At 39.1% G+C, this 22640-nt stretch overlaps 1 protein-coding gene across 1 annotated transcript; it reads right to left on the bottom strand.

The window, feature by feature from the left end:
• Nucleotides 1–201: 201 nt before the first annotated feature.
• Nucleotides 202–18178, bottom strand: sh3bp4a (SH3-domain binding protein 4a; the record flags this gene model as incomplete). Its single annotated transcript, XM_080052598.1, has 4 exons — nt 202–426; nt 1344–1532; nt 14340–16693; nt 18055–18178. The coding sequence occupies 4 exons, from the start codon at nt 18176–18178 to the stop codon at nt 202–204; spliced, it is 2892 nt and encodes a 963-aa protein (XP_079908724.1).
• Nucleotides 18179–22640: the final 4462 nt, after the last annotated feature.

The following is a 22640-nucleotide window of genomic DNA, read 5'->3' as shown; positions in this document are numbered from 1 at the left end:
ATCTCTACATAACTTATTTAAAAATGCTCTTATTGACAAAAAATGTATTGGAATTTGGTAGAAATGTTGCCAGTAGTTTATATTATAAAACCAAAATGTTCATTCTACTCAAACATATGCCTATAAATAGTAAAACGAGAGACACTGAACATTTGGAGTGGTCTTTTAATTTTTTCCAGAGCTGTACATAAACGTATAATTTCACACCGCAAAGTCTCCATAGCCGGTAGGGCAGAAGGCGGCGCTACGTAGAGTGTCCAGGCAGTTGACTAGTATCAGAGTTCCCGTGAGGTGTTTCCATTTCTTAGTGATGGGGTTTCTCATCTTGTCCAGTCCCAGGTGAAGCTCCTGGATCACGTCTCTGTAGCTGTCGCCAACGTGAGCCGCCCACGTCAGCAAGAAGTCATATGCAGGCTTCCACATCGCCTGAAATAGGGGGTTTGGGGAAGAAGGAATTCATTATTTATTTAAAGAATATTTTTTAAGATAATTTTTTGGCTTTTTCAAGCTTTATTAGATAGTAGTTGAAATCGGGAGACAGAGAGAGAGGGGGGATGACATTCAGTAAAAGTCCACGGGTCGGATTTGAAACAGCGACCACTACGAAGGCCGAGGCCAATATGGTACACGCTCTATCCACCATGGCACCAGAGCGCCTTAAAGAATCATTTTGGGCATTTTTCATGCTTTTATTGGCAGTAAATGGTGTTTGGGGAGGAGAAATGTTAAGATTATTTCTTTAAAGGTGCACTATGCAGTTTCAGGAGAGGGGGATTTGTTTATATTTGCAAAAGCCTGCAGTTAGTTTACAAAACATATTTTCTCTACATTTAATTCTTATTATTGAACAATTATATGATCATAAATCAAAACAAAAACCACTACACCACGAGCGCCCCCGAAAAGTAATTATTTATTAGGTACAGAAGGCAACAGATTGGACACTGTTTGTTGACTTAAAAGGTGATCACAGTGAAAATTAAACCACGTTAACCTTTGCAAACTGTGTTTCAGGCTTTAACAAAATAAATCACATTGTCACAATTATACCATGAGAAGAATGACAAATATTTTATTCCAACTTTATGGGCTACCGTGTGTTTTTCTATTTTTTTAAAGATAACTTTTGGGCATTTTCAAGCTTTATTAGACAGTACAGAGTTGAAATGCGGAGACAGAGAGAGAGAGGGGATGACATGCAGTAAAGGTCCACGGGTCGGATTTGAACCCGCGACCACTGCAACGAAGGCCGTAGCCAATATGGTACGCACTCTATCCACTACGCCACCTGAGTATGTGTGTGTTTTTTAGTATTATATATCTGTATTGTGTATAGATCTCACCTCATTGTCTATCAGTCCGTTCTTGTCGCAGTGTGGAGCCTCGTACGCTTCCATCTGTTGCCGGGAGACGCGTGCCAGTTTCTCAGCTAGTTCTCTCCAACGCGACGCCACTTCCACCGCTGTGGTCAGCAAGACGAAATCAAGCACCAACCTGGCAACCAAGCCCTGGCAGTCCATCTTCAGCAAGGCCTGAGAGAGGGGAAAGATTTGTGAGATTTAAAGCTGTAGTGCGTAATTTTTTCATATAAGTGAATGTCGTTATGTTATATTCAAGCCATCACCAAATGAGTTGAACAAAGTTGATTAAGCCTATGAGCTCCACAAAACTCTCTCTGTATTTCTCAGTATGGCAGCGTTTACAAACTGGTGTCGCGCCCCCAGACAGAGCTCAGAAAAATCCCAAGAAGAGCCCAAGAAATGTTTCAGTTTCTACTTTTTTTTTTAAAACCACTCTTTTAGTCTTTTTATGTCTAAATTTTCTTGAGATGCTGATTTTTCTCAAACTCTCCACAGAGTCTAAAGAAAAAAATATCCTTCTTTATGGTTGAGAAAATGCATAAATAAAATCATTAACTCTTCCTGGAAGTAGTCCTGTCGCCTTAGGGCAGTGCTACATACGTATGTTCCTACTCAGCTAATCGGTTAAACGAGAAAAAAAAAGAGATTTAATAAAGGCAGCTGACTGGAAAATACACCGCAGGCAAGATTTTTTTCTTATTTTTATCTTGAATTGAGCAAAAACAGCCACGCAGGGATTTTTTTCTTACATCAAGAAGACCCAATAATGCAGTGTGTGTGCGTGTGTGTGTGTGTGTGTGTGTGTGTGTGTGTGTGTGTGTGTGTGTGTGTGTGTGTGCGTGCGTGTGCGTGTATGTGGACATCAAGACACATAAGATTATGGTTTGGAAAAGCAGGGGTTCCAACTACTGTAGCATCACACACACACACACACACACACACACACACACACAGACACACACACACACACACACACACACACACACACACACACACACACACACACACACACACACACACACACACACACACACACACACACACTTCAAACAGATAGTGTCCTGTGGTGACACCTTTCAGAGGGTTTTCTTTGCTGCCAGCCCAAGCGAATCTCAAAGCAAGCTCCAGCAGGGGTGTGTGACACTAGCTTCAAGGGATTTGTTTTGAATAGATTTCAAACTTAGGTCAAAATCTTGCAAAATACAAGAAATGAACAATAATAAATAGATAATCGGACTAAACATGTAAAAAGACATTAAGCAAAGAATATATTTTAGTCTCTGCATAAATACTACAGCTGGAACTAACGGTTATTATTGTTGTTATTATTATTATTATTATTATTATTATTATTATTATTATTATTATTATTATTATTATTATTATTATTATTATTATTATTATTATTAGTAGTAGTAGTAGTAGTAGTAGTAGTAGTAGTAGTAGTAGTAGTATATTCTTGAATAAAACAAGTATTGTGCATTTTGTCATTGAAATTCTGAAAGTAGTGAACCCGGGTCTTGCTGTAATTTGCCACATTGCCCAAGGATGTGTGTTGCAAAGCTTATTTTTTCTTTAGCCTACATTCTTAAAAACTGATTTTTTTTTAGTTTATATAATAAATTTGAAAAAAAAAATCCTATAGGGGAAGGTGGGGTGATTTGTGCATTTTGGAAGATGCAAAACCCCTTGTTTCTAGAAAACCGTGGAAGAAATTGGAAATGTGACCACATATTTAAGAAGAGCCATCCATTTGACTCATCCTGTAAAGAAGGGAGACACAAGGAATAAGATATAAGCACATTTAAGCTCAAAAAACTGTGTTTTGCCTTTCAAAGTAAAATTTCCATGATCAAGGTTTTTTGATTATTGTGTCTGAACAATTATAGACACGTTTGAAAACATTTGACACATGTTTAGTGCTTTGGTATGCTACACTTTGAGTCTATATAGTTAGCACAATGTCAACCCTAAATTGCTGCATCATGCCTATTATCCAAAATTCTGGGGATGGGGTGATTTGTGCGCAAGGGCCTGGGTGAGTTATAAGTAAGTAAGTAAGTAAAATGTATTTATAAAAGCACATTTATGACAGTTTGCACTGTCCAAAGTGCTGTACGTAGTGCATTCAGTAGGTAAACAATGAAGGTACAATAACAATAACCAAAATAAAAGACGTAAAGCCCATACATCCACATAAACACAGATAGTAGTGCAGAGGTAAGATAGTTAATGGGGAGGAAACACCAGGGTGTACATATGGGTTTTGAGCCTTGATTTAAAGGCAGAAATGTAGGGGGAATCACATTTGTCAGGTGGCAGTTGGTTCCACAAGCACGGAGCAACTAGTGCAAAGTACATTTCTGAGAGTTGTGCCAGTGGCATGGCTGTATACGCTGGTCACCAAAAGAAAGTGATTGTCTACAGTAGCTCAGAAGAGAGTGACATCTCAATTCCACTTAACGACACCACTGATGAGAGTTCAGATGGCCAGAAAGATGATGATGGTGACTTTGTCATTGTGACACAATGACGCACAAATCACCCCACTACGTGGGGTGATTTGTGCGTCAAGACAACTTTTTTTCCGAAAGCTATATTTCTTAAACAGTTTATTCCAGATCCAAAGTTTTTATTGCCAGGGATGCACAACATCCTGAAATATATGTACATATTTGAGTTGGAGACATAACTGTCAAGGCCTCACTTTAAAATCACTTTGAGTAAAAAGTTGCACAAATCACCCCACCTTCCCCTATATATATATGATTTCCTTGGTCATAGGAGTAGTGATGCAGCCTCTGGAAGAAATGAAATATGCTGACTGACATATTTCTGGTTTTTAATTAAAATATGCCTGTTCAGCATGTGATAAGGATTCACTCAGTCTGCTTACTGTCACTTATTGATAAGAAATGGTTTAAAAATATCAAGTTATGGAAATTAATAGTTCAGCAATTTACTAGTGAATTCACCAAGTACAAATTCAAGATGCTTGTACTGCTTTAAACATCTATTGTGTAAAATATCACAGCATAATGTTGTACTTTTTACTCAAACAAATTAATTTTTAGCTGGTTTTACACTATGACACTACTCGATATACATAGAAATGTGCATGTTGCTAATACGTTAATGCTTCAATGATAAAAACATACTTTTACTTTTGACAGTTCATGTACAATTGTCTATGAAATACAGGGCTTTTGCTTATAAAGCAGTATTCATACATTGTTTTGTTACTTCAAACTACGATGTTAAAACCTAAAATCAGCTAACATTTTTTAATTAAACAAATTTATAGAATAAAAAAGTCCAGTCACACATGTAAAAAGGAAGCTTACATGGTAATACATAAATAAAAATCCAACAATTTTATATACATAAAATTCTTTATCATCTTGACAGTGAAATATTCTGCAAAACGAGACCTTTTCCTTTAGATATTTGAGTGTATTTCACTATTTGTATAATTTGTATTGATTCTGCAGGCTATAAATATCGTAGGCCACACACAAGCATTTAGTTCAAACTTTTAACCTGTAAAGTTTAAGAAGACAGGACAATAAGACGGTTATAATACCAAGGGGAGGTCACTTTCATTCCTGAGAATAATCTGTTTTTACTAGCGCTATAGTTTATGTCTTTTATCTTTTTCTATTATGAGCCGCAGCCCAGTAATACAGTCAATTAATTTCTCCATAACCAAACACTGACATTATGAATTATTTGGATTTAGTACAGGCACCAGTTTATTTGCATGCAGACACCCCTCCCTCCCTCTCTCTCTCCCTCTCTTTCTCTACCTCAGTCTGTCTGTATGTATCTCCCTCCCTCCCTCCCTCTCTCTCTCTCCCTCTCTCTTTAGCTCTCCCTCTCCTTCTCTCCCTATCTCACCTTTCCGTTCAGTCTAAGAATAGAAACTGCTCCTACACACCAGTCAGGGTTCAACACCTGCTGTCTGCAGCAATGAGACAATGTTTTGTTTTCGAATGCAAAACAGGAGTTTAAGACTTACAAGCACTGGTACATTTTGAAATTTTTGTCTATTTTGCTTCCATAACATGTCTTCTTTCATATTAGTATAAATAAAAAGTCCAAAATGTACATTAAGGTGTTCATTTGACTAAACCATGTCTGTTTGCATCTGTATATTTCTCCTATACAACCATCTTTAATGGACATTATATCAATATTAGTTTTTGTTCAATACTCTGAACCAACAATCTCAACTTCTAAAGATCTTACATCAACTTAACTTTCCAAAATCATTCTTAGCACTATTCTGAAGGTTATTGCAGAAGGATTTGTTCATATGATGTTAATTGTCTGTTTTATTATACATTATGTTCTTAAAAACAGTATAAAAAGAAAATACATCCAACTCAGACGCTTGCTAAAGATGCAGCAGGTGGAGGTCAGAGGCCAGTGTCTTGCTCAAGGACAATGTCAGCTGTTGAATCCAGCCGGAGTCATTTGCATATCAGACTTTCAGTTTAATTCATGGGGTCATACAGGTTGTAATTTGTTTTGTTTTTGTCACTTAATGTGCTGTATTTTATGTGTCCTATTCAGGGATTCTGAACAGACTTTTATCATAAGTAAATATTGCAGTCTGCGATGCCACCACTTGGATTGTGATGCATCTGAGTTTGTTGCCATTATGCGGTGAATAGCAGACAGACAGACAGACAGACAGACAGACAGACAGACAGACAGACAGACAGACAGACAGACAGACGGGCAGACAGACAGAGAGACAGACAGACGGACAGACAGACATATAGACAGACAGACAGACGGACAGATGGACAGACAGACAGACAGACAGAGGGACAGACGGAGCTGACAGCTGAGCGGGCGGCTGTCAGTGTAATGACAGTCTCTTCCAAAAGACTTCAACAGGGAAGGAGGGAGGAGATGATAACAATGACAGGTGGAGAGGAGGAGAATCAAAGGACAAATAGTGTTGTATCTTTCCGCTCAGGAGAGATACACATACGCAGTTTTTATTCAAGTACTTTTTGTCAATTCTGTCATAATTTACTTGTGTGAAACTTTCATAAATTCTGTCTTTTCTTATATATTTTGTAGTAGGAGCAGAAATGGGTTATCATCCTATTGTTAGTGTTCACATGTACAGCATCCTACATATTTTTTGTGTGTGCAAACAAAAAAAAACAGAAATAAAATTAAATTAAAAAGATTTTATCCATTAAGACTGATTCAAATGAATTTTGTCCACATGAATCATCTATGCATGTAAAAAACTGCATTAAAAATCCCTAAACAAACTGAACAAAACACAGTTGTGTGTTACCTACTTTGAAAGAAACTACTTTGTAGTTTCTTTCAAAGTAGGTTTTCTCAAGGATGCACCATAAACGACGTGCAGCTATTTTATCAAATCTGAAACTCTATAGTTGAGCTTAACTTGCACATTTTGTCAGTGAAGAAAAGCATCAAATCGCCCCAGAAATGCTCGATATGTCTCGCCGGTATTGAGTAAACCCTTCTGACTCTTTAGTTTTAGATCAATCGCTTCCTTTGTGAAACAGCTTTCAACCGACAGGGGAAAATACTTAGTGTGCAGTTTAGTGCCGAGTTGAATACACCTGACAAAAGAGTTTTCTTTTTACTTTTCTGCAACTATTTCAGCTCAAGTTTCTCAGATTTCCAGTTTGTGCTATAATAAACAAACTGCAGAATCTGGACGATTAAGGGCTAGACACTGCAGTTCAATAGGGAAACATTTCTAACCTTTAGATATCATCATGAAGCTTTGCCACTTTATTACTTACTTATGGTTTTAAGAAGAAAATATATCATAAATTGACAATTAATACCTTGTCTGTGTAAAAAATGTGTAGGAATGTCAGTTGTGGAAAGAGATGTGTAGATATGAAATGATACATAATTGATGCAAATTGATCACAAAATCAGTGAATATCTCCTTACAATTTCCTCACCTGTCTGTACTGCATGCGCGTTAAAAAAGGAATACAGTGTTAATACCATAGATAGTATAATAATAATACACAGCCTGTAGGCTCTGTAAACTATGTAAACAAAGGGCGTGTAAACAAAGAGGGCCCACTGCAACATGCCTGTTTAGGCTGTGTATTAACAGCAGATTTTTTTCAGCGCGCACACAGTACAGGAAGCCAGTGGGTCATGAAGAGATATTCACTGATTTGAAAAAAACTTTATGGATTATGTTCAAACGGCATATTTCAGCCATAACCCTGTCGGCTTTATATGCCTCCCTTGACCGTCTGAAACATTAAAAATGAAAGTGTTGCCACAGAACAGGCATTCATGGTTTTTCTACCAGCTCATCACACACACACACACACACACACACACACACACACACACACACACACACACACACACACACACACACACACACACACACAGCCCACCTCCCCCCACACACGCACCCCTCCCACTTATTTTCCACAGTATAGCCGACAGGTGTTCTCATGTGAAATGTGAGCTGGCATTGATCAGGGCGCGGGGGGATATCCGACACCAACCCCCCACTAGATCTTTTAACACATTGTCTCCGGTTACAGACACTAGAGGACAAAGTGACAGAGCCATCCCCAGAGTGTAGCTGGCTGCTTGTTCAATAATAGATCTATGCAGAAGGGGCGCAAATCACTCTATACTGAAATCAATACCCATCTTCCTACAACCATCGCATCCCATTCACAAAGAACTCCACAGCAGCTAGCATAATTATACATATCCATACAAATCTTAAGCCGAACCACTGCAGGAGAATTTTTATTTTTTTCAAGCACTGGTCAATTTTGAGAATGTTGTCTATTAAGCTTCCATAACATGTCTTCTTTCATACTAGTATAAATAAAAGGTCCAAGATGCACATTTAGGTGTTGATTCGACTAAACCTCGTCTCTTTGCGTCTGTATATTTCTCCTATACAACCATCTTTAATCTCCAATATCTCAACATTAGTTTTTCTTTTTTAAAGGATTTTTCCATATCTTGTTACGATGATATTTAGGATTACCAGGGCTTTGTGTGCAATGTTATTTTGGTCCCCTAACACTGATTTGCTCAACACACGTGTGGGTGAGACAAGACACCAAACTAGAGCATTCTGATGTGTTTATCTTTGGTGCTATTGTGAGAGTAGCTATTAATAATGCAAAGAAAAAGCCACAGTGTGTTTGTGCACATCAGCAGCAAGGTAGAAAAACACTTAGGACTGGGCTATCAAGTTGTGCAGAAAGAAAAAAGGTTCAGTTGTGCCATGCCAGCAGACCTTGAAAAGTAACAACTTCCTATGTCATGTGTTAGTTCTAGTTTCCCTCCCAAAACTGAGAAATTATACCAAGAGCTACAAATACTGGCTGAGTTATGTAGAGTCAAATGCACTGGACAGGACAGACAGACAGACAGACAGACAGACAGACAGACAGACAGACAGACAGACAGACAGACAGACAGACAGACAGACAGACAGACAGACAGACAGACAGTCCATGTTTGGTAACTAGGTTTACAAGAGAACCCTATAGTGCGAATCTATTGCATTGAAAACATGATCTGACCCAATTTTTTTGGGCGAAAAATGTCGACACTGTCTAAATCCTGATTTAGTTTCAGTAACACAGACCACACCTTCCATCAGTACAAAGGTGAAGTCTTTCTTTCCCACTATCAGTATCAGTTCTCACACCAAACCCATTTCTGTTATTTCTGCTTCTTTGCGGTCTCCTCTTTCATTCCAGGAACCACCAGGGGAGGGGGGGGGGGGGACATCCAGGCATTGCCCCCCACCGCGACTGCCTCTCCCTGGGTTCATCGATTTCCGTTCAACCCCTCTCTCCATTCCCCTTGAGATAATTCATCTCATCCTTCCCTAACACATCTTTCCAATTAACCTATCTGCATACATTAGTGGGCTTTGTTGGTTTAGTGCACCTGAATTTACATCTTCTTGGACATAATGTACCAATATAAACAAATCCTTCTGTAATAACCTTCAGAATAGTGCTAAGAATGATTATGGAAGGTTTAGTTTATGTAAGAAGTGCTTTAGAAATTGAGATTCTTGGTTCAGAGTGTTGAGAAAAACTAAGGTTGATTTAATGGCCCTAAAGTTGGTTGTATAGGAGAAATATACAGACAAGGTTTAATCAAACAAATGCCTAAACGTACATTTTGGACCTTTTATGTAGAATTTACAGGCAGGTCACATGATTTCCAGCCAAACACTGGTCTTGGCTGCAGAAATGCATTTTTAAGACCTGCAAATAATGTATATTTTTATAATGTAATATTTATATTTATAAAATGCAAAAAGACTGTATCCAAATGAAAGACATGTTATGGAAGCTAAATAGACAAACATCTCAAAAGTTCCACAAAATTACAAACAGGCATATTTCCTTCCCGCTCTGGTGCACTAACAGTGAAATACTTTTTGCGTTATTAACTCATTTCAGTGGCGCTGAAAGAGTGGAGAAGCAGAAAGGGACGCGAGGGATCCAAAGTTTAATTAGCCGAGAGTCAAACCCGTATAATCCCTGGATGAATGTTCATATAATAACTGCTATCCTGTCGCCATATGCTCACAGAGACTTTATCGTTTTGCCATCAAAGCTGTTAAAATGAGAAGATTATCACAGGAGAATGAGACACAGCAGCACAGCAAGAAAGTGTTCAAGTTCAGTTGATGCAAGGAGAGCTTTAGAAATTGAGATTTTTGGTTGTAAAGATGGTTGTATAGGACAAATATACAGATGCAAACAGACCAGGTTTAGTCCAACAAACACCTAGATGTACATTTTGGACTTTTGATTTATACTAGTATGAACGAAAACACATGTTATGGAAGATAAAAATAGCCCAAAAATCTATGAAAAAATACTGCAATGTCTCGCCTTAATCCCAGTGTTTGTCCATGATAGCTTGAATTTATTTGTTCCATTTCTCAGATGTGGGTTATCTTTGAACAGATCTCGACTGGACGAGAGTCCTATTATTAAGAGGAATCACTGACGGCTTTCTTTGCAAATCAAGGCCAGATGTTCTAGACGAAGGAATGTTTTGTTGAGTAACGGTTGTTATTAGACGGGCGATTATTTTTCTTCCCGCTCCCCTTTGAGAATATGATTTAGTAATGTAAGCCTGGACCTTGTTCCTGCAGCCTGGTGACAATTTACTGCTCTTGGGAAAAATGTCGCAGAACATACACACACATACACACCGACACACGCACACGCACACACACACACAGACACAGTGATGCACACGCACACGCACGCACACACACACACACACACACACACACACACACACACACACACACACACACACACACACACACACACACACACACACACACACACACACACACACACACACGACAACCAAAGTACAGCAGCAGGTTTTAGACGTACTGTATAAGCCAGGGGAAAAATCTTTCCAAGACTACATGTCTTTTTTTAAATCCAGCCAATTTTCAGTGAGAAACTGCCTGATTTTTGGGATACCGGAAAATGTGCTACGAGTCACAACTGCTCCATATCAAACTGAATCTGAATTGGAAACACTTGACATCAAGGGAAAGAGTTAAAGCCAACTGTAGAGACTGGGCTATAGTACATACAGTATCCCTCGTCCAACTCACATAAATCTTGTTTTTATTAACAGTGAAAGCCATAAAGGCTGTTAAATTCATTTTCAAAGCCAAATGCCCTTGTCCTTAAAAGCAAAAGATAATGAAAATTGGGATCCAAAGCAAACAGCTACATAAAAAATGAATAACCGCGTCAATTAAGGCGAAGTAGGGGCTGCCAATGTCGGGAAAATAGTTAAAATTACAATTCCCAATAGAACAAGTCGATACATACAAATTAAAAATTATCAATTTATGATTACATGAGACTGCTGGTTTTGTCAAGATTTCCTCAAATAAATGCAGTGCAAACACAAGCAGCAATATACAAATATCAAAACAAAAACTTGTCAAATAACTCAACGTAGGGCTGCAAATGTCAGAAAATATTCAAGGAATGTCAGTTACAATTCCAAATAGCACAAGAATGGTAAGTGTTTGAAAGGATTCATCAATTATCACAATAGTTGCCAATTAATTGTGCAATGCCCGGGTCAGTCATCACTAAGAAGTAATTGGTTCAGCGTGAAAGCCCATGTATTTACCAAATGCATTGCAGAAACATTAGGAAAAATCCACTGTAATTTGCCGTTTTTGTCAACAATTTGTCAAATAAATGGAGTGAAACGCCAACAGCTACATACAAATTAATTTTAAAACATCTGAACTTGTCAATTAACCCAAAAGGATTTCAAAAGATCTACATTTATAATCACATAGTACAAAGATGAGATACAGATTCTCACAGGCTGGAGACGAAGACTGTTTAGTGTTTTTGCTTAAAAAACACTAAACTATGATCAATCATCACAAAAGTTAGTTACCAATTAGTTTTCCAATGTTAAACTCATTAATCACTTAGGATTGATTGTGTGTGCTACCAAATGCATTGCAGAAACATTAAGAAAAGTCACTATCACTTGCCGCTTATGTGAAACATTTTATCAAAAAACACAATATTGTTAAATTAGATTTGGAGTGAGCAGCTTGTGGAGCAACATGAGACACAGATTGTCTGGCAGAAACACAACGTAATGAAATTGTTGTTTGGCAATCGTCCCTTAAACTCGGGGTGAAGAATTTTGTCAGGGTTTAAAATCTGTTTTGCAAGGGCATATCCCATGGAAAAAATGTAATTTCATATAATGGCAAAAACATACTTAGGCTTTTCCACCGAAGCTGTCTGTAACACTTCAAATATCTCCATCAAGGATGAGAGGAGCAATTTTTCAACGTCCAAGAGAAAATGGTCTGGACTTGAGCGAAGGACATCTGATTGTGTCTTTTCATCATCCGGTAAAAATGTAGCTCATAGGCCTAAAGGATGAAGCCAGTTCAGATTCTAAGATATGCAAGGCTCTCTTTGTGCATCCAGTTGGTTTAAAAGGCCTCAGCAAGGGAGCTAAATGTACCCGCCAGAATAAAAGCCCTTTAATAAAACATAACAGAATGCCCTCGATAGCTTTAGACTATTAGAGAATTTACAGGCAGGTCACATGATATCCAGCCAAACACTGGTCTTGGCTGCAGAATTTTTTTTTTAAGACCTGCATATAATGTATATTTTTATAATGTAATATGTATATTTATAAAATGCAAAAAGACTGTATCCAAAATCGTTTCTGTAAAATTGTGGACACTAATATGTTGAAAAAACTACTAGATATTTGGGTTTCAAAGATATACCTAAACATTGCCAAATAATTAAAACACTTCAGAGAAAATTATAAGACAAAAATAGTTTTATCAATGTCCTTAATCAATTGTTAAAGTTTCATTACGGACACTTCTACGAGCTCATCACACACACACACACACACACACACACACACACACACACACACACACACACACACACACACACACAAATGTAACCCTATTCACCTGCAGTGTCCGGCCTTAATAACATCTGCTGTCAAAGTCTCATCTAGAAAGGCACTTTGGCCCCCAGCTGCTCTGCTGTCTGCCGGCCGAAGCCCCACTGAGCATGTCGCCTGCACGTTTAAATCAACTCTCCCTGGATAAACAGCATTTTCCAAATGTACTTTGCTAAAGTACTTTTTTAATAATAGCGTTTGGCAAAGGGAAAAACGTCTTGGGACAATTTTTACTTCCCCAAGGGTGCTGGTGCCAAATGTCGGTGAAAAAAAAAGCCCACATTGAAGTCATTTGTCAGTGCATTTGCTTGACAGAGTTGTTTTTTTCGCTCAAAACTACAGATCTTAGAAGTTTTATTTCAACATTTTCTGCACCAACAAACCCGGTTTCATATTAATATTAATGTGTTATGGCTGTTCCCGCTGTGAGCCACCTAAGGCTGTAAGACAAGTTGTTTACCATTCGACTGACAGAAGTTTGGGAATTAAATCCTTTGCAAGTTCACACTCAGATTATGACAGAAATCTTCTTGTTGAGGGCGGATTCCGCAAAGAGACACAAATCAATCAGACAGCTAGAGATGCCATGTTTAGTAATTTGCAAGAGAACCCATCTGGGGATAAAACTGATAAAAGTAGCACAATTTGCAAAGCGTTCTTCATTTGGGAGTTAAGAGCTGTAGTCGCAGTTTTATGTCGATGTCTGACAATTTTCTTCAACATTTATATGAATGCTTATTTTGAGCGTGAAGGTTTTTTGAATAATGTAGCAACAGAAACAGGGGAACTGCACCGACTGTGAGACACTGTGTATCATGTTTATCAGTTCAAGGACATTTCAGTGATTGTGAACTTGCTCTATGCTTTCCCAGAAAAATATTAGCAGCAGCAGTTTTTTTGTGAAAGCTTATGAGTTGTCCAACACAATTGTAATATACCATCTGTTTTCAGCTTTTCAAATGTAAAAAAAACACTGCTATTTTCTGTTTTATATCATGGAAAGTGATTACATGTGGGGTTTGGACTGCAAGCATTTCGAATACATCACTTTAGGCTCCGTGTTTTTTACAACTTTTAGGCTTCTGCCAGGTCAGTGTGAAATGCTAAAAGCATTGACGTGAGTAAAATCTCAGTTAAATGTCAGTCAATGGCTCATTCTGGTCATTCCAATACTATTAATACACCATTTTCCACTTAAAAGACACCTTCAATATGCACAAATACAATTCCTTAATGCTGCTAGACTTTTGATACTGTCAAACTCAAAGGTGCTCCGAGGAACTTTCAGTTTGTGTTAATTCTTTCACCCCCTTTGTACAAAAGCGGTAGTGTTTTTTTACTACGCCAGCTGTAGTTCATGGGTGAGCGTACCCATGGCAAAGGCATTAAGAAAACTTAGCAAAAATAGCATTCAAACCATGTTTTAAATGTCGTTGAAGGTCTTACCATCATGAGTTCCCTCTGGAAGGACTTCCTCTCCTTGTTGTCCATGTTCGTACATTCCTCTTTCAGTTTCTCCAGAACCGACGCCACCTTCTCCGCCTCGTTCTCCAGCTCCGTGCGGCAAAAGAAATTCAGCGGCAAATTCCCGTAACCCAGCGCATCTGCAAAGGCCCGCCAGTTTCCCACATTCTCCATCAAAACTGTCCTCACCGTCGCGTAGATATAGGTAAGAAATTTACAAGGCTTTAGGACCTGCTCCAGAAGCAACATGGTGGTCAGATCCGGCCCACACCAATAAATGGGCTTGACTTTACCCAGAACTAAAACGTTCTTTGCGTGCACAAGGCCTATCTTCCCTTGATAGAATCCAATGTACCATTCCTTGGTCCGCAGTTGACCTCGCAATTTGATCTTCTCCTCGCTTAGCAAAGCAATAACGTCGCCCTTCTTGTACTCCAACAGATACGTGCTCTTGTGCTGCCTGATCACAGTTTTGATCAACTTTCCAAACTTAACGTTGGTGATGCAACGATCCTGAAATTTGGGGTATTTTGAGGTGATAGCAAGCGGCGAGAGGACAATCTTATCCACCTCTTTCTTCTTGAGAAACCGTCGCTGGCCCGTTATTCTCACTCCGGTCTTTGGAGGCGGTTGCGGAGTTTGGACGCAGAACTGGGTGAGAATACAGTCCAGAGCGTCCTTCACCTGGACCCTTAACGTGAAGTCTGCGATGCTGTTGGGATTGTGTGATGTGATCATGTAAAGTAGCCGGCTGACTTTCCCCAATTTCACCTGAAATCCCCGAATCATCCCGGCACCCTCGCTCGCCTTGACCTGGTAGTTGGACATATTGGAGTATAATCCCAACTGGAGGTCTTGAGGATACCCCAAAACAAACTGGTGTTTTCCCCACAGCTGCAGGGCTACTGGCGGGATGCAACTGGCCTGCCGACCCACCTCGCTTACCAACAAGGTCTTGGGGGCGCAGTCGTGCCCAAACATAGCCACCACCGTCTTAAACGAAGGGTGTATGTGCTTGGGACCGTAGACCCCTAGAGTTACTTTCCTTTGCACATAGTCCCACACTGTTGTATTGTGGCTGATGTATTGCGATTGAACAACAACAGCCACATACATACAAGGTTCCAGGCTATCCAACTGCACCTGCACTGTGTCCCTGTAAATGTAAGCGTTAGGTATCGGCGTGTAAGGCCCTTCTTTGCAGTCGCTTCGAACGCAAAGCACCTCGGCAGTGTGACAACTCTGCGTCTTGACCGTCACCAATATTTTCATCTCCAAGGTGATAAAGGACTTGGTTTCCATGTTGCTAAGCTTGAGTTCCACCACAGGGCTGATGGTGGAGCAGTGGTCGTTGTTCAATTCGAGTGGAGGGTCTAGTAATGCCTTCATAGAGATCTGCTGGTGGTCTCCGTTGCTGACGTGGCCTTCGGGGATGTGTGCGCTGATTTGTGTGTCCGGTAGCTGCACAACCCCTCCGTTACTATCCAATCTACACACGATATTGGTCTCAACCGGCTGAGTCTGGCCCCATCCAGGACTTTGACCGAGAGAGTCGAGATCGTGGCAAGACCTGGCAAGCTTTCTGTGGTTCAACCAGGCAGTCCTGAAGTCCTCCCGGCTCTGAAACTGCTCCGGCGAAGGAGCCTTGAGCCCCGTGAAGAACCCAGAAGAGGGTAAGGTTGGATTGGACTGCGCTTGCAAGACGGACAGTTCTGAAAGACTGTGGGAACGTTTGCTCCTGTAAAACGGGTTTTCCCTGTGAAAGTTAGACCCAACTTCCTGGTTTGGGCTTGTGGGGGTTGAGTTGTTATTGTGGCAGCTGCTGAAGCCGTTGGTAGTGATTGTACTGGTGGTAAAGTTGGAGCAAGACGAAGGAGACGCCAGTGCATCAAAGACAATAAGATCTGAAGTCCTTAAGAAACTCATATCTTTGCTGTTCTGATCTAAGGGATGGGCGGAGGGGTTCACAGAAAGGGGGCTGCTGTTGTACATTGGTGACGGTTTAAGGCTCATCCCTGTCCACTCACCCAAACCCCCAAAATCCTTCGACCCATCCTCGAACGCTTCCCCGAGACTGTCAATCATTCCGCTGTCGCTAAGGGAAGAGTTCCGGAAGTTGAGCGGTTGGACGTAGGCTGCCGGGATGTAACCCATTTCTGTGTTGTTGTGAGCATACCACCATTCTCCACCGGACGTGTCGAGCACGTAGAGACGGTCGCCTTTGGAGAACTTCAGAGTGGTGAAGCTGCTCGGGCAATAATCCTTTATGGCGACAACCTCCTGCGCAGCTCCGTAGGAGGCTGAAGTTTCCAGCCGTAAGGCACTCGGAGAAGGCACTGGAAAAAGGGAAAACAAGAAAAATTCGACATTTAAAACTATTAAAGGAGGAGTCAGCGATTCTGGAGAAAAGTTTGTTGTCAAAATCACTTATTGTCAAAATCAGTAAATATCTCCTCATGATCCGCTACCTGTACCTGTACGTACTGTGTGTGTGCTGAAAAAAATAAACAGCCTAGGTCCTGTAAACGGGTATGTTAACAAACGGTATGTAAATAAAGGGGCCAACCTAGGCTTTGTATAAACAACAACGCATTTCGTCACTTAGTAACTGATTACCTTAAAATGCTGCAGCTAGCAGTGCTTGTCTCATAATGAGAAATAATTGAACAGCTGCACAAAACACTTGATGGTGCTTCTGATCAGACATAAAAAACGTTCAGATCACTAGGTATGTACGAGCAGATGAACTGCATAATTTACTGCATAATTAACTATTTTTAGTTTCGCCTCATTAGTGTATATGGAGCATGTAGGTAAAGCGGAGATAAACTACAGCCAGTGAAGTGAAAGAGCTAAAGAAGGAATATTAATGTGTTCAACAACATCGGTGAAAAATTCTAATGAGAAGCAGAAAATAAGGTTTCTAAGGTGAGTCATTGCAGGCTATTTGAGTAAAAGTTTTAACTTATATCTTAGAAATATCAAATTTTACAATTTCTTACTAATTATGCGTGAATTACATACTAAAAAAATCTAGATGTTTGATAAAGCCAGAGTTGAGATCTTTATTTCAATTTTACAACATATTGTTTTTATAGAACAGATTTTAGATACAGCTTTTTTTCATTTCATGAATACATTTTTGTTTTATGTTTTGAAATAATGTCTGTTCAAGATGGTTGTATAGTAGAAATATATACATGCAAACAGACACGGTTAAGTCAAATAAACACCTAAATGTAAATTATGGACCTATCATACCAGAAAGAATACATGATATTGAAGCAAAATAGCCAAACATCTCAAAATGGATTTTTTTACCTGCAGTGTTTCAACTTAAAAACAAACAATCTCTTACAAAATTGCAACAGTAAGGATGTAAAGTTGAGATTCAAGATTCAAGGTTATTTTTCATATGCACAACAAATACAGCAGCAGTCATTGGCAATGAGTCTTAATTCTTAAGTCCCAGTCTCCTCTCAACAATGCAATAGATTCAAGATTCAAAGTGTTAATTGTCATATGCACAATAAGAAACATGTTCTCAGTCATACAATGAAATTCTTCCTTTGTTTTCACAGACTGAATGCCAAGAAAGAAATATATAAATATGCAATATACAAGTAAAATAGAAAAAAACAGCAACAATATAGAATATACAATTTACAAGGTAAATAAATAGAAGTTCCACACTGACCTTTGACATCGTTGAGACTGGCCCCTGTGACGGCCTCACTGAGGTCTATCAGCGTCCCCTCAGACTTACAGCGTGGGAGGACGTGGTTGTTGTTGGTCACTCTGATGATGCGATTGGCAGCCATCGCAGAAGCTTATAACCGTTTCATTAGCTCAATCGACAGCTTTCCATCTGGTAGGGAAACACACAAAGGGATATAATATATATATTTTTTTAAAGATAGTTTTTTGGCATTTTCAATTAGATAGCTCTTTATTAGATAGCACAGAGTTGAAATGGGAAGACAGAGAGAGAGGGGGGATGACCTGCAGTAAAGGTCCACGGGTCGGATTTGAACCCGCAATCACTGCAACGAAGGCTGGAGCCAATATGGTACGCGTTCTATCCACTACGGCACCGGAGCGCCCAAGATTATAATAATTATGACTGAGGAATGATTAACAATAGTTTACAGAGAAGGGGTGGGATCAAATAAGTGTGAACTTCTTCCTACTCCTTTTCAGACATGTCATTCAAATCATCAAGTGTTTGTCATTCATGTATCTTGTTATGCTTTCTATTTTGTGTAATATCATTATTTTCTGTATGACAATTTCTGGTTTCTTTTACGTGTTTGAAAATACATTTCAATCAATCAAGGAGGGTTGCAGTGTTTTTGAGCGAAAGGCCAAATTCACACACATCTGCATTCTGGCATTTAGCTGATGCTCTGATTTCAAATCGACTTCCCAAAGGCAACGCTGGAGTAGGAGGCTCAATTTTCTAGATCACTAGCACAGTTAAAAGTTTACAGAGGTTAGAGCCGCTGCAGCAGAAAATAAGGTAGTGTGTGTGTGTGTGTGTGTGTGTGTGTGTGTGTGTGTGTGTGCGTGTGTATGTGTGTGTGTGTGTGTGTGTGTGTTGACAAATATCAATGCATTTTTAAAAGGCCCCTCAGAATGAAGGATGCACTGGGGAGAATATTTCTAAATCAATATAAAGACCATGATGAGCATTGAACTGAGACAGAAAGAAATAAGAAATAAAGAAAGAAATTAAACCAAAATAGATTCAAAGCTTTTTGACAGTGAAGAAATATATGCGGTCAAGACTTGCTCTGAATATCTCCACATTTCTGTTTCCATTTTAACCTGCAATTTTACTTATTTAAATGTTCTGTTTTATTTCTATTCATTCGCTTTTCTAATGTGTATTATGTATTGCCCCTGTAAAGCACTTTGAATGGCCTTGTGTCTGAATTGAATTGTGCTATATAAATAAACTTGCCTTGCCTTGCCTCATAATCCACTGACTACTTGCCCTGTACTCTGCAGTCAAGTTCTTCCAACCATGAAAAACTTTGTCTGGCTTTGTGCAGAAGGGCATTGCAAGATTGAAACAAACACAAAGTTGGAAGCACAGTATTGCCTTGCTCAAACCATGAAAAACAGCCTCAGAAAAAAGTGTTTGTGCACGTCATCGTCTATCCATCCATCTATCCATCTATCCATCCATTTATGCAAAACAAATGACAGGAGGAAGTTGTTGTTCTTTTCATTATGCACAGAGAGAAAAAAGTTATAAAAAAAGTTACATTATTTTGTAAAATGCATTCACACACAGAAATAATCAAATGGTAAATGTGATTCAACTATTGCTCCGTCCTTGTATCCTTTTGGCCAAATAGCAAATAAAATGGTTCATATACCCAACCTCACTATAGTACTAGGCCTAATAATTGGGGAGTTTGGAGTATTTACATGTCTGACTGCATCAACCAAGTTACCAATGTCCTTGTCAGAATTGAGCAGTGATTCAATTTGTGTTTGAAAACACACTGTCAGCAGAGGAACATAATCTGATTATAGAGAGAGCAAGAAATCGTTTTACCGCAAAACGCTGTTGCCCTCAGTAACGGGAGGCTTAAATCATGTGTGCAACTAATGTAGAGATAAAGGCTGTTAAAATGGTTGTATAGGAGAAATAAACAGATGCAAACAGACAAGGTTTGGACAAATAAACACCTAAATGTACATGTTGGACCTTTTATTTATATTGGCATGAAGGCTTAATTATTCCTACAGGATGTGAGAGCTGCAACAGTGGGAACAATTTTCATTTGCATTTGTACACACACACACACACACACACACTAAAGATGCTATTTTAATCTGATGAAAGCAACACAGACTGGAGGAGCGGCCATGCGAATACATTTCAGTCATTATCTTCATTAGGGCTTGAATGTTTTTTAAATGAATCGCAGAGGAGTTAGACTGAGTGTTTGTTTTTATTACTACACCACTTCACTACTTTACCCTATAATATTAATGGCTGATTCAGCGATTCGGAAGAACGTTTGTTGGCAAATCAAGTTTTGTGTCAAAATCAGTGAATATCTCCTCACGATCCGCTACCTAACCGTACTGTGTGTGCACTGTTAAAATAATCTGGTGTTAATACACAGCCTAGGGCTCTGTAAACTGGTATGTAAACAAAGGGGCCCACCACAAGATGCCGTTTTACAGAGCCTAGGCTGTGTATTAAGTACTGTGTCAAGTACATGTTTCACACACTAAATGATATGGAGGGGAGAATTTCATAGGAAAGGAGTTGTGCTTTCAAAGCACATTGTTTAGGAGAGTAGCTCTTAAACACGACTCGAGAGGGTGTGTATGTGTTTCCCTTTAGCCCTCTCTCTCCCTCCCTCCCTCTCTATCTTTCTCTCTCTCTATATATAGATAAATGTTAAGTGAGCCCGAAAATGTACGCATATGTTAAGATGGTAGATTGTTTTTAAGATGTATAGGGAACTCGCAGTATGACAGCAACTTGACAAATGACATTACAACCATAAAACCCAACATGAAATCATCAAAATGTGTTAAATCAATGAGAAAACGCTCTCGGCTTTGTATTCATGTCTCGAAGATGTTCCCAATAACTGATGTGCCTTCGGGTCATAAAACGTCTGATCTATCAAAGTTCAAACTGTGACTAATGTATGATGATTGATGCAAAATGAACTGCGAGTTTTTCCCTTTGAAGCTGATTTCCTTCTGTAATAAGCACACAATTACTTTAAATTTACACTTATTAAGGGCTTGAAGTGGCTTTTAAAGCTATAGTGCGTAACTTCTGTCATCCCCATGAGGAATTCTGAGTAATTACAACAACACTGTTTGTCGGTGCATCTACATGAGGTTAAGCCTTCAGTGATGGTTCATGACTTTTATACCTTTTGCTGTACGTCCAGGTTTTTTCTTAACAGCAGAATCAACAACTGAAACATTTCTTGGGCTCTTCTTGGGATTTTTCTGAGCTCCTGCACCAGTGTCGGGGGGTGACACCAGTTTGTAAACGCTGCCATACTGACAAATTTAGAGAGAGTTTTATGGAGCTGATAGGCTTTATCAACTTCGTGTCAATTTGTTTTGGCGATGGCTTGAATGTAACCAACATTAATTTACATGAAAAAGCTTCACACTACAGCTTTAAAATGTATTTTTAAGCTTGCACACAGATAGACATCATATTCCTGCAGACTAATGATTCATGTTCTTCCATAGCTTTGTTACATGTTAATTTTTTCAATTTTTTACCCAGCAGCAAATCAGCAATAAAAAAAAAAATAAAAAAAAACTATTCTTGGTCTGTGGTGCAGCACATTACAGCCTACAGCACCACTACACCCCGGACTGCAACCGTTTATCAACAGAAAGATTCATCCGGAAAAAGAAACATTACAATCACTCCTCTCGCGCGCCCATTTAAGATGAATTTCCAGGTAAATGAGCCCCACTGCCTTAAGTGCACAGTTTTAATGCATTGAATAAGACAGGTAGTGGCATTTCAAAGATTCAAACGCCTCCCGGGTCGACTTTAGGGCCACTAGATAGTTTAATTTGTTACGTTAAGTGTTTTTGAACTAAATAATTTACCTTCGACTCCTGTATTTATGGCTGGAATAAGCAGCCAAGGGGGCCAGTCATAAAACGTTATAGTAGATGGATGATGTGCTTAAAACTCTGTGAACAGCTTGAAAATGTATTAGTGTCATAAATGCAGTGTAAAGGGTAAAAAGCTGTTAATTGTCGCATATAAATTCATGGAGGCGTTTTTCATGTTTGTAACTGATGCTATGATAGTAACATAAATGTTGTTCAATAGTTATGTCTCTGTCTATGTCTTTAGTTTTTACAGACTGACGATATATTACTGCATTAATGTTCAGCTTGACTGTAGTGCAGTCTAGTTTATCCGAAAATATTTTTTTTAATTTCGAGAAATTAAGGTTTTTTGGGAGGCTCAAGGGACAAGAAAAAAAAAAGTGTTACGCAATATAATTTTAAAAAACAACTTGCGGAAACTTAAAGGTACTCAGAGGAACTTTCAGTTTGTGTTAATTCTTGCACCCCCTTTGGACAAGAGCGGTAGTGTTTTTACAACACCAGCTGTTGTTCCTGGGTGAGCGTACACATGACAAAGGCATTAAGAAAAACTATATAAAAAATAGCATTCTTTGCACTGATAGTCACGTTTGCTGTTACATGTAATTTATGATCATCAGAGGACAAATTTGACTGTTTCAGAAATATTTAAAAGTT

Source organism: Ammodytes marinus (genome assembly GCF_949987685.1).
Source record: "Ammodytes marinus genome assembly, chromosome: 24".
Taxonomy (NCBI): Eukaryota; Metazoa; Chordata; class Actinopteri; order Uranoscopiformes; family Ammodytidae; genus Ammodytes; species Ammodytes marinus.
This window is presented reverse-complemented; position numbering and strand designations above follow the sequence as displayed.